The sequence below is a fragment of the Pangasianodon hypophthalmus genome, chromosome 9 (assembly GCF_027358585.1).
Source record: "Pangasianodon hypophthalmus isolate fPanHyp1 chromosome 9, fPanHyp1.pri, whole genome shotgun sequence".
In the NCBI taxonomy this organism is placed as follows: domain Eukaryota; kingdom Metazoa; phylum Chordata; class Actinopteri; order Siluriformes; family Pangasiidae; genus Pangasianodon; species Pangasianodon hypophthalmus.
The window spans coordinates 21701929-21715568 of NC_069718.1; the positions used below are offsets into that span (position 1 = coordinate 21701929).

At 38.7% G+C, this 13640-nt stretch overlaps 1 protein-coding gene across 2 annotated transcripts in view; it reads right to left on the reverse strand.

Moving 5' to 3' along the window:
• Positions 1–3228: 3228 nt before the first annotated feature.
• mon2 (MON2 homolog, regulator of endosome-to-Golgi trafficking) overlaps positions 3229–13640 on the reverse strand; it is a 37017-nt gene continuing 26605 nt past the window's right edge. The window contains exons 22-35 of one of the 2 annotated variants that reach the window (XM_026920036.3): positions 12629–12804; positions 11587–11749; positions 11131–11424; positions 10582–10780; positions 8416–9053; positions 7750–7893; positions 6976–6993; positions 6443–6571; positions 5934–6124; positions 5712–5772; positions 5317–5440; positions 4607–4814; positions 4271–4353; positions 3229–3922 (exon numbers count right to left, since the gene is read on the reverse strand). In XM_026920036.3, the coding sequence (XP_026775837.1) occupies positions 3759–3922; positions 4271–4353; positions 4607–4814; positions 5317–5440; positions 5712–5772; positions 5934–6124; positions 6443–6571; positions 6976–6993; positions 7750–7893; positions 8416–9053; positions 10582–10780; positions 11131–11424; positions 11587–11749; positions 12629–12804 (2592 nt within the window). In that variant the 3' untranslated portion in view covers positions 3229–3758. The remainder of the gene's footprint in view (positions 3923–4270; positions 4354–4606; positions 4815–5316; positions 5441–5711; positions 5773–5933; positions 6125–6442; positions 6572–6975; positions 6994–7749; positions 7894–8415; positions 9054–10581; positions 10781–11130; positions 11425–11586; positions 11750–12628; positions 12805–13640) is intronic. The other variant, XM_026920039.3, reaches the window with a different exon arrangement.

Here is a 13640-nt window from a genome sequence, read left to right on the forward strand (position 1 = left end):
TGCTTTGCCTTCATCTCCATACCCTGTCCTGTCCTAGTACTCTGCTGCACACAAGACAGATTGCATTGGTGATTTTTAGTGTTGAGCTATGTTATTTGCTGGGCACCACCAACACACTCCCAGAGGAGATAGGCCATCTGGTCAGCCTAACCTTGGTGCAATTGAAACAAGGCTCATTTGGGAAGACCTGATGTTATGTATGCAGTGGAGTTGGCTTTTATCATCACTCACTCATACTCACACTCACACACACACACACACACACTCTCTCTCTCTCACACACACACACACACACAGTGTGTTATCACACTGAGCACTAAGTGTGGGAGGACGGATCCTCAAGGTCACCCACATGCTCACTGGCGTGACGCCCAAAGGAGGGGCTCGGAGAAGTCCTTCTGTGGAAAATGGACACTTCAGCTACAAGGACCCACATTATAAATACGTAGCTCCATGAAATAAGACAAGTTTTAATGACTTGTTTTTTTTTTTTGTTCTTTTTTTATTGGGGGGGGGGGGTTAATTTACAGATTAATTTACATCCTAGAGCAGTTTAATTAGTACCAAGAATTTAAGTCAGAATTGATTATGCTATAGGCTGTTCCGTTAACAAGAAGTTAGATCACCATGATTAGAGTTTTGGAGGTCAGCTGATGTCAACCAGGAACCACAAACTGGATTCATGGTTCCACTGTATACATTTATGGCATTTGGCAGACACCCTTATCCAGAACGACTTACAATTATCTCATTTATAGTAGAAACCAACTGCAGATAGATAGATAGATAGATGTAATCATTTTTAAATGTAGTAGCAGTTTGTTTAGAATGAACAGCACTAGTAAACAGTACATTACAAACCCATAAGTCCTTACAGCAATCAAGGTGTCCAGTGTGGTTCCAGTTGTACTCTAATGTACCCATATGCGTTTTGGGGGGAAATAATCAATTCATCATTGAAAACAAACAAACAAACAAACAAAAACAAACAAAATGACCCCCATCAAATTCGGACATAGGCTTGTACATAACATAGGCAAACATGGAATTATATTAGTGATGAAAAAAAAAGTACTACCTTAATACCTTAATCCTAGTGTTTTTCACATTGGTAAACAGCACCCGCATTATTCAGTCTAACGTGATCATGTCCTCTTTAGAGAAAAGCGGATTAATTGAGGAAGTATCCATCAACGACACAACACACAATCACACAGTACACATTTTCAGCCTGCTGCTGCAGTGTGTGTAGCGAAATCGTACAAAATGTAGCCTATTCCACACAAGTGCTCCATGATGCTACTTTGTAGAGGTCCAGTGTGTGAAGTTCATGACCAGCACTAGCAAGGCAGTAGCTTGCGCAGTCACCTCCATAAGCGGGCAATCTCACATCCCATCCAACAGCACAAACTACTACCTCAGCTAGGGCATGGCACTCTGCGAGCACACGCAGTCTTCAGAGGATCTCAGCAGAATGGAGCTCAGGCTGCTGAAAGATGCCCTGGCTCCACGGATGGAGAGCACACCTACCTCCTCAGACATGCCGGAGGAGAGTTGTAGATCTGCGTAAGCAGTTGTAGAGCGGACTACGCTCTTTCAGACATGCCATTGGCTCGCCGTGTAGCCAATGGGATGAAAGAAAGCCCCGCCCACTACATTGCGTCATACTGGAGTCGTGAGACTAATTCAAGCACATAGTGCACAAAATCAGCTGATAAAGCCATTCAGGTCTACTTATGTGATGCACTTAAGGTAAATCTAGGATTTGAACAAAGTCTCAGCCCTGTGATTTCCAGCGGCAGAGCTGGAGCTTACTTACACAAATGTAACACCAATATCCACCTGCACAGCTGGATAGAACACACACACACACACACACACACACACACACACACACATGTATATGTATATGTATATGTATATATGCGTGTGTATGTGTGTGTATAAAATATATACACACACACACACACACACACACACACACACACACCATGGGTTCAAAAGTCTGAGACCACACTGAAAATCTGGGATTTTTTTTTCTTCTTCATTTAAAATTGGAAATAAACAAGCTTTTTGAATTTTGAAATATTTAAAACAAAGATATTGAATATATAAGATTCAAGATATTCAAGATATATTTCATATTGAAGCATGTGTTCAGACGAGTCTCTGATTTGATCTAAAAATGGCTCATAAGGTTTTGCACAAACCTGTGGAGTCCATGTCAGCTCGAGTGCTCACTGTCATAAAAGAAGAAGCTCTGAAATTCATACAAATATTTCAAAGATTCTACTTTTCACTCAAGTTGTTGTCAGTAATATTATTTGTAATGAAAATTATTGTTTCAAGAAGAAAGGAATGTAGAAATAAATGCAAAATAGACGCATTTTCACTAGTGCTCTCAGACCTTTGGACCCTACACTACACTACATATATTCATAAACCAACAGGTGTCAAATTTAATACATTTTCAGTTCAATACTAAATGTAAAATAAAATTAAAATTAGCAGTGACATTTTTATGCATTGACATTTTACATTACACATTGACAAACACATTTCATTTCACCCATCAATGTAAAACTTGAAATTGTATTTTTTGCAGCTGGGGATGAACAGTAAAATGCTCACACATTTTACTGCTAACATTACACTCAATTTGATTATCACTCTAATGATCAGTTGTTTATTTAACCCATCAGTGTTAGACACAATGCAAACCTTGTGCTAATAAAGATACAGTGAACATAGATGGAGGGCGCTCCAGAATGAGCAAGCTAAGCTATGTTAGTGAGAGAGCTGTGAATACGCATGACTAAGCATATAGATTAATTTAAAAAACAGTAAGTCTGTGGCTTTCTGAAATTAAATGGGCCTGAAAATGTATTTTTTGAAAGTATATTCTGAAATATTTAATGAAAAAAAAAAAAACCACAGATATTTTAAATATTTTTAGAAACAATCCCAGGGACCACAAGGGGTCCATAGACCCCTGGTTGAGAAACACTGGTTTAGATCTTCAGTCCATCGCAGGGCAGCACGCACAAACACATTCATACACTAATTCACAACTAGGGGCAATTTAGATTTAGAAATTTTGCACCACCAAGCCACCCACGAGGACAAACGCAGATTCAAATTGCACATTACAGTGAAGCAATGCTACAACTATTCCCTTCTGATATCGTGTAAAGCGGCATTTTAAAAAATAAATAAATGAATTTGGTGTTCATAGAACTGTACCATTTATTTTACACACACAGGGTTACATCCCTTCTCCAGCTCACTAGAGATCACATGGAATGTTACAATCAGATCTTGCATAAAATCTTTTTGCAGTTGAGAAAATGTCACAAAAAGACCAATTTTATTAATCATTGTATTTTCTAAAACCATTCTTCGGTTCAAGATAATTAACGTTGAATATGTGATTCTTTGTTACATCATTAACACTATGAGCACACACTGTATATTAACTCCTGTCATGGTAAAGAAACTTTTTTTTTTTTTTTGGGTGGGTAGAGAAGAAAAAAAACAATGAACACTGCAAATGTTATATAGCAGAAAATGCATTATTACTGTCCAGCCAGCCAATTATAATGTAATTTGAGCTACTGTTAGAAGAAGCTGAGAACAGTGACGCTTGGTTTCCATGAAAACAGCCAATAAAATGTGCACTGGGGCAAAAACAAGTCCGTGTGTGTGGTGTGTCACATTCATGGTTCTGGTTGGATAAAAAGCTTGTGGGACGTAATGGATCATGACTCGCCATTCTGCACTTTGGCCACTGGTGGCTGCATGAAGTCTTTGAAAGGCCCCAGAGCCTCCTTCAGAGCAGAGCTGACCTCAGGAGACGAACAAGTGATACATTCTACAAGCGTGGGGTAGAGAGCGATCACCTGAGCCCAGGTATTCCCATCCACTGTAAATATACATGCAAGCCACACAGCAAGTGGTATGGAGAAGGAGTGAAAGAGAGAGAGAGAGAGAGATCACAGGAGCAGTCATATAATAAATTCAGAGGACAAGGAAAAGAAAAAAGAGATTAAACATGACAGGGGTGCATCCAAATGTAGAATGAAGAGCAGAAAAAAAAGAGAAATAAGAAATTAGCATTCCCATCTGAAAATTCTAATATATACAACATATTAAAATTCTTTATATAAAACATTAAAATTAACAGTCAACAGTTCTAATGCAACACCTAACAGTTCCAAACCCAGACAAGAAAAAGCATACAGTTTATGCTAATAATGAAAAATATACTTGCCATTCTCAGGCTGTGTCTTTTTGAGGGAATCCATGAGCGTGCTAACAGCCTTTAAAACAAAAATTATTTCTGTCACTTGTTGCCTGAGAGAAGGAAAGAAAACATGAAAAGATTAGTGTCACACAATGCAGATAATATCCATAAATTCATAGGCTGTGCAACCATCAACAGATCACACACAATGTACTATACATTTAAGATTAAAAAAGAAAATGGAAGCCAGAGAGAAGACTGTTATCACTATTTTTCAAGAGTTAAATTTTCTCTTTTAAAGTCATCTCAGGACTCAGGTGCATATTTATGTGTGTACGTGTATGTCTGTTTGTGTAGAATTACCTGGGGAGGGGGCAGCGGCCGCTAAGCCTCTCATCTTCCACGTATCGGCGCAGCACGTCCTGAGCTCTGTGCAGCAGCACTGAGAGGGCCATGCGGGAGATGTAACCTTCCTGAGGTGTGCTCACTTTATTACTGAAGGAGAACTGTAGCAGTGTCTCGAAACACACCTTAGAGAACTCTTCCCTCATACGAATGTCAATCTCTGCTTCTATAACCAATACAACATGAGAGGAATTTACTACACTGTATATAGCAATAAACATAGAGATATCAAGATATTAAACAAGCGAACAAAAAAAAAACAAAGATATTAATATATTAAACAATAGCAGCATAGCCATAGATCCATTAGATAGGCTACTACTTCTGTTAAAAGTTGCAAAATCACTGCCCCCTACAATAACAATTTTGTGGCAGACACATACATATATTAAACGTATAATTTATTATATGTGTCATTATAATTCAATATAATGTTACCATATTTATCATGTCAATGTTAACATAATGTTAACATCTAAAATACCCCTCCAGTTTATATTATTTAAAACTACACTGTCTAGCCGGTAATAAAACCGCAAATAAACTACATTAACAAATGCCACTGAAAATGGCTTGATATTTTATACTATATAGCACACATATCTACAGTATATGCATAGGTACATAGGTAACTGTATTTCAAACACTGTGCCTAGCATATCCTCTACCTGTAAAGGAAGAGGGCTGAGAATGGATGGATCCTCTGTTGAGCATGGCCATGATCTGACCTACAAACTCTTTGGGGAGGAAATTGGCATATGGCAAAATCTCTGTACTGATCAGCTGCACCACCTAGTGGACAAAACACACAAAAACACCAAAAAGACACCAAAATCAATGAAACCAGAACGTTAATAAACATCTCAGATGCAAAACATTTTATATCACTTAAAAAAACAACTCTGAAAAATACATGAATATGAGATATGAAGTGTGGCCTTAATATGCTGCTAGTGATGGTCAGTATAGACTGTAACTCTCAACCGTTGTGTGTGTGTGTGTGTGTGTGTGTGTGTGTGTGTATTTTACCCTTCAGATTTGAAACTGAAGGGTAAAATCTTACCTCAACATCAATGGCTTCATTTTTCTGGAACTCTTGAATGGACAGGTTATCAGGAGGTGTACTGTTGACAAAAATTATTGCCATGTTATGATTCATAAAATTGTAAAAAATAATATTTTTTTCCTGGTGAAGGTTCAGTTTCAAATTCCTAGGCTGCATCAAGAATTATTTAAAAAATATATGCTTTGCTGTGTGTACGTTACACAATAGCTGCACAAATACCTTTTAGTGAAGAGGAATTCCTCAAAGGCATTTGCCAGCTCGGGCCACATGGTGTCAAATTTGCCTGAGGAGGCATGTTGCCGGGCAACTGGAAGGCCTATGGAAAGAACTTTGAGCAGAGAGGAGACCGACAGCTTCCACGTGCTTTCAGCAGGACATGCGTACTTCAGGCCTAAAGGTATCGTCAGAGTCTGCAGCAACAATTACAAAGAACACACAAACCAGTATATAAACATATATATTCATATATATATATATATATATATATATATATATATATATATATATATATATATATATATATACACACACATACATACATACATACATATATATATATATATACACACACACACACACGCGCGCGCGCGCACATACACACACACACACACAAACGCAAACAATAGATTGAAAGGCTTGTGGACACCAGAACAGGGCTAAGCAGGTGTAACATGTAAGCTGTAAGCGACTGTGAGGTAATTGGTGCATAAATAAACTACAATACTTACCTTAATGATGTTCTCCAAGACTTTCTCAGTGATCACAGCCTTGTGACAAGCTGTTTTATGATACAGGTCTACTACCACCTCAAGAGACCTCTCAGCAAACGGCACATAGTTTAAGGCAACCCACTCAGCCTATGGAAAGACAGGGAGAGAAATATGGGAACAGGTAAATAAAGAAATAAACAGATACAAAGACATTTTGTACATATAATCCTTGTGACGAAAGCAAAATAAAATAAAAAGCCTGACATTATTTAAAGCAAAACATATAGACAGACACACCCAAATATACTTAAAATCAAAACCTTTTAATAGATTGCCCAACAGTGGCATAGAGATGTACAGCAAAATATTTTGGAGACTGCACACAGAAGTAAAAAAAGCAATGTTGGTAAAGAAAAAGAAGAACATAAAGAATGAGTGTAAATAATGGCAATGAGGCAAAAAGACAAGAAGAGGTAGTCTTGTATGTCGCAAGTTTTGCCACTGAACTTCGTTATGCTGAAAGGGGACAAAGAGGGGTGGTAGAAACTCACCGGTGCAAACAGTTGGATCTATAGTGGACCCATATGACAAGTACAAAAAAAAAACAGAATGAGAGAAGAGTGGTCAAATATTAACCATATTTCACATGGCAGCAAAGATTAATGACAGAACACTGCAGACTGAAATGATAAAAGTAGTGTGAAAACCACAGCCTTACAGCAAGGTAAATTACATAAATGAGTGAGAAAATAATCAAGCCCAAGAATATGAGTGACTGTGTTTAAAGAACAGAAGGGAGCTAAAAAGAATGTAGAAGAGAAAGAGGAAGAGAAAGGGATCAAATCAGAGAGAGAGAATGGGACAGGGTAACTCTGCAGCCTTGACAAAGGTGACATCCTGACAAGGGATTTTAAAGTGCAAATTCAGATAAGTTCAAATAAAATAATTCAGATTATGAAAAGAATACAAAAAGAATAACCCAAGCACTACCACATTCCATCAGACAATATCAACCACATTCAAAGGCAATTCACAAGACACTATATGAATAAATAAAAAAAATACAAATACTGTAAATCTCCATATTTAATTAATCTCATGTAAGTTAATGTAAAAGGAAGAACTACGTAATTTGGCAAAACATTAATATGAAATAAACATTCATTCAATTCAATTTTATTTATATAGTGCTTTTTTTTTTGTCACAAAGCAGCTTTACAGAAATCTTGATGTACATTTACATTCATTCCATTAAAGGTAATAGTAATTATGCTGTGCAAGATTACTGCAGAGTAAGTTATATGGTATTGGGACAATACACTAACCTGGTTATATTTAGCATTAGCCACATGCTTGGTTTCCATTTTGCCATACTGCGGTGGCTTGCAAGAGAACTCAACAAACTGCAGGAGCTGCTCAAAAATGGCAGGGTACATCACCTGCAAGGTCTCAGGGCCCACACAAATTGCCTGTAAAAATAACACACATTAATTTACGTGTGTGTGTGCACGTGTACGCATGTTTATTCAGGTTTATCTATCTTTGTCCATCGAAATAATGCTATACCTACACCTAACCCTAACTTCAGTAACCAGCATGAAATAGTTTGATTCCTTCAGTTTTTCAAATAGCTGTAAAACACACACACACACATCTTTACTGAATTTCTCTACTGACTGCTCTGTGTAATAAAATGTGCAATGGTCCAGATTAAGCATATTCCATCTGAAGCCTACTAATATTTAAGACATTATAACCACACTCTCTTAGTGCAGAAACAACACACAAGACACACATACAGTATGACGCTAATATTTATACTAAAATGATAATTAAATCAACAATATAAATACAAACATTCAATGGTTTTAATGTGTCAAAGTGTTGTTTAATTAAACTCCTCCAGATATACCCAAGTTATATCTATGCAATGAAAAAAAAAAATCTTTTCTAATCTGTGTGGCACAATATCGGCATCAAACACTCCTCACCTTCTGTAGCACATCGAGTGCTGTGAGAACAGCCTCCTGCAGACTGGTGAGCACTGCCTCTGTGTAGGAAGGTAGAATGAATGGTGAAGCGTCTGAGCTGATGGGCACAGACACTGCTCCGTGCAGTATAACACCCAGCTTACGCAAGTCCTCCATGCTAAAGCCACCTGCTATGTGCTGGTACAGAGCAGGGAAGATCTGGATCAATGCCGTCAAAAAGGGCTGACTGGGAACAAACGCCAGTTTATCAGCACTGCCCTTTGGAGGCCGTGTGCACTCTGTGCCCGTTCGGTACCATGTGCTCCAAGCTGACCACCACAGAGCAGAATCATCCAACTCTTCCCCAGGAAGAGGAGGCTGAGGCTGGGCGTTGTATCGCTGAGCTAGCCGCTCTGCTAGAGAGTCTGAACGAGTCAGGGGTCTCCCGGGGCCTGAGGATGTGAGAGAGTCCACCATGGGGACAGGGGGAAGGTCCACAGAACCCAAAGAGTCAGGTTTTTCCACATCTTTAATCGGTGTCACTAGCTGGAGTATTTCCTGAAAACTCTTTAGAGCAGCCAGAGAGACTTCATTATTTTTGCTAAGAGCTGCAGACTGGATGTGGTCCAACAGCACCTCCCATGCTTTGAAGAAATCACCTACAGGAGTATTTTTGCAAAGGATTAGCCACAAGAATGCATATTCAATAAACATCATACGACAAAATGGCATAGAAAAACTAAAAGAACAGTGAGTGTGTTCTTTCTCATCACTAATCTGAGAATAAATTATCATTATCCAAAATGCTGTTTAATTTAAAGCTGCTTCTGGGATTTTAGTGGATGTATAGTATGCAAAAGGCTTAGACACTTAAATTTTTATGCAAGATGTTAGCTCTTGTATAGATATTTATGGTGTCAATAGATAAGGGCACATTTAATATTTCCAAATGTTTATTTTCCAAAAAAAAAAAAAAAAGTACACATATGACCAAATGTTTGTCAACACCTGACCAGCACAACCATATGTCCCCATATAACACAATATGTCCCCATATAAAGATTAAATGAAAAACAATCAGAAACATTTTAAGGGAAAATAGGAAAAATAAAAAAGTTACAATAACCTGGTTGCATAAGTGTGCATACCCTTTTATAATTGGGGATGTGGCTGTGTTCTGTCTCATGTTACCACAAACTTGGAAGCACATAATTGTCTAGAATGTCTTTGTATGCTGTAGCAATACAATTTCCCTTCACTGGAACTAAGACACCCAAACCTGTTCCAGCATGACAATGTCCCATGAGGACATGGTTTGGCAAGGTTGGAGTGAAGAACTGGAGTGTCCTGCACAGAGCCCTGACCTCAACCCCACTGAACACTTTAGGGATGAACTGGAGCACTGACTGCACCCCAGACCTTCTCGCCCGACATCAGTGCCTGAGCTCACTATTGCTCTTGTGACTGAATGAACACAAATCCACACAGCCACGCTCCAAAATCTAGTGGAAAGTCTTCCTGGAAGAGTGGATGTTATTATAACAGCAAAGGGGAGAATAAATCTGGAATGGGATGCTCAACAAGCCCATATGGCTGTGATGGTCAGGTGTGCAGATACAGTAGCAAATGAGATATGAAAAATATGGCAAGTGCTCTAAGACACATGGGGAAAAAACAACCTACCAGTAAATTTCCTTATAAATGTGCATGACAGTGTACCTAAGAGAAGTGATGTGGTTTTAAAAGAAAAGCGTGGTCATTTCAAATATTTACTTGGTTCAGTCTATTGCTGTTTATTGCTTTTCAGAGCCAATTTTATATGCAGATAAATTTCATTTAATTATTTTTGACGGCATATTCGCTTTCAGAATTTCTCTACATGGAACACAGTTCATTTAGAAGAACTTAATTTTGGTTGGAATGATGCCATTTAGTTTCACAGCAGTTGCATTAGGTAACTAATCTGTACAGGCTTGTTTTGTACATGCATGATGGATAAAGGCAAAGTCTCTGCAGTGTTCCATCATATCTGTGGAAAATTCTTTAATATTTGAAACATAATCACCCAAATTCCACTAAAATGCCATAGGTCCAGACATTGTCTCTTGGATATCAATGATAAGATTGAATTTATATATTTTGGAATTTTTGTGTGAAAGTAACTTCTACACAGGTGTCATTTCTCACCCAGTTGCTGCAGCAGGTATCTCCTGGTGTTAAAGATTCGTGCTACGCCAGCCAAGGTCAGGACCCAAGTCTCCGCCCACTGCTTTTCTGCAGTGTCACGTGAATGGTGAATAAGGATGTTTCCGCCCCCTGATTCAATCTTCTCCTTATCAGCAGTGGTGGACGACTTCCTCACACAGTCCAGTAAGTGAAAAAGCACCTGCAAGTTACAGCATAGTACCACAAAAGTATAATCTCAGGTTTTCTTAGTTTAAAATATAATTTTAAATATTTTTGACTGGGGTGATGATGGGTATAATATGTCTCTTAAATATTAACCTATTACGAACACTAATAACCAACAGACTAGTTGCAATAAACCATGGACCATGTATTATACAGCAGTTCTCAGCCATAGTCTCAAAATTAGACTTTAATTGCTGTAGAAAAAAAATACGAAAATACTACACATTGTGTCCATGTAAGACTTGCTGCTGCAAAACCTTTCAAAAACATTATAATGCTTTACAACAACAGTAACAAATATTCCATCGGTGTGTCAGAATGTACCTTCCACACTACTATGTGCCATGTGGGTTGCTGTAGCAGGGTTCCGTGGGCAGCGATGGTTGAAAACATTGTTTGGCCTGCACTTTTTCTGACAGCCGGTCGAGGATCCACACACAGCTCTCCCAGTTTGGCATAAAGACACAACCACAGACAGTCAAACGGTGGAGCAGGATGGAAGGGTCTATTCAGAGCCTCCCCTTTTTCATGGGCCTGTTTTATCAGAATGGCCTCCTCCCTCTCCAGCTCCTCTGTAATTTTCTCTCCCCTTTGGAAGAAATAGTCTGAGATGTTCCACTAAAGAAAGGATAAAGGAGAGGTGTGGTCATTAATGGATGATGCCCCATTCAATATGCATTTATCATAATCAACTTTAAACATTTTGTTCCAAAAATACTATTTGTGAGCAGTTTTTAAAAGTTAGTGTATAGGATTAGGAGATGGTAGAAGTACTCTCACCAAAAGGCCTATAGAGGTCAAGCTGATATTCAGTTCCTGGTTTTGAAGACCAAAGCTGCCAGCTACGTCTACAACGATCTGGAGGCACGTGCAAGGCATAGTGGGAAGGAAGTCTGTCACCACCAGCTGCAGGCACTGGAAGGCTGTTCTGATTAAGGATTCACTAGAAATCAAAGCAAAGACAACCTAATGTTTTGGAATTGGGAAGCAGTAACAACAAAATATCAGGTAACTGCAGTTAACACTGCCAAAACCCTGCCACTGCCTAGTCTTACTGCATCACACACTTTCAGGATAAATTTGTTTTTATGAACAATTTTATAGACTTATCTTTAAGGAGATACACTACTTTATTAGGAACACCTGCACATTCATGCAGTTATCTAATCAGCCAATCATGTGGCAGCAGCGCAAAACATAAAATCACCCAGATACACGTCAATGTTCACATCAAACATGTGAATTATGAAAAAGTGTAATCTCTGTGACTTTAACCATGGCATGGTTGTTGGTGCCAGATGGGCTCTAGAGTTTACACAGAATGGTGCGAGAAACAAAAAACATCCTGTATGTGGAAGGTCTGCAGCCTGAAACACCTTATTGATGAGAGAGATCAGAGGAGAATGAATGAGATGCTTTTCTGCTCATCACAGATGTAAAGAATGATTATTTGAGCCATTTTCCACTGATCTCTCTTATCAACAAGGCATTTCCACCCACAGAACTGTTGCTCACTTAGTGTTTTTTGCTTTTCGCACCATTCTGTGTAAACTCTAGAGACTGCTGTGTGTGAAATTCCCAAGAGATCAGCAGTTTCTGAAATACTCAAACTAGCCCATCTGGCACACTTTTTCATCATTCCGAAGTTTAATGTAAACATTCAACATAAACATTCAACATCTGAAACTCTTGACCTGTATCTGTATGATTTTTTGCACTGTGTTGCTGTCATATGATTGGCTGATTAGATAACTGCATGAATGTGTAGGTGTATAGGTGTTCCTAACAAAGTAGACAGTGAGTCTATATGTGCGTGTCTCACCCTTGATCATTGCGAATGGCTCCGATGACCCCCAGCACCAGAGGCCAGCCTGGGCCAAGGCTGTCTCCTTGACTCTGCAAAATCTGCAGCACACACTCAAGCTGCTTCTGCCTGATATCAGCGTGTAGGATGTTAGACAGCTCCTTCAGAGGGTTCAGCAACAGGAGCTGCAGTCTCTGTGAACATAAAACCACTAGATCAAGACATGCTTACAAACAGGTAGATGCTTAAAAACAGATGTACTGCGCAATTAGTATCCTACCATACACAGTGGCATGTATAAAAATGGTGACCTGGCCCAGTTGACCATGATTTTGGATCAAGATGGCAAGAGGAAAAGAGTCTAAGTGACTATAAAAGACTGTTCATTATTTTGCCACAAATAGCAGAAGCTATTCTAAACAGTCACTAAAGTGACATCTGCATTTAGATCTTTGAGAAAGACATCAGTAAATAGGGTTGGAAATTGTGGTCGAATGACCATAGTGCTTATACATTAACCAAGAATATCAGTACAGAATGTGATAAGAGTGTCAGGGAGAACCATCCATCTTCAACTACATAGAGAGGGATATTATAGTAAAGATGTAGTGCATAAATCCCTAGTTACAAAACTAGGTTAGTGCCCATTTGAGAGTTCAGTGGTGAAATAACCCATAGACACTAGTTTACAGATATGTGGGGAAAAAAAAAACGCAATATGGTCACATATCTTCCAGCATACTCACAAACGATTTTGCTGGTATTCTTTGCGTCCCCTTAGACACAAGCTCCAGTGCAAATCAAGTTATTCTGACTGATCAGGTTTATGCCACTTTTTCACTGCTTCTGACAAACAACAGTTGATTCATTTCCACTGAAGTACCGCACAGGGCCGAGAGGAATCATTAATGTGGAATGTGGAATTTCTGGATCTGATTGAGGCTGCACATGAAAAATTTCAGCTTGTGTGACTAGACAGGATGTGACTGTGCAACTTCAAGTAATAAACTAACACAAGTAAAATATTTAG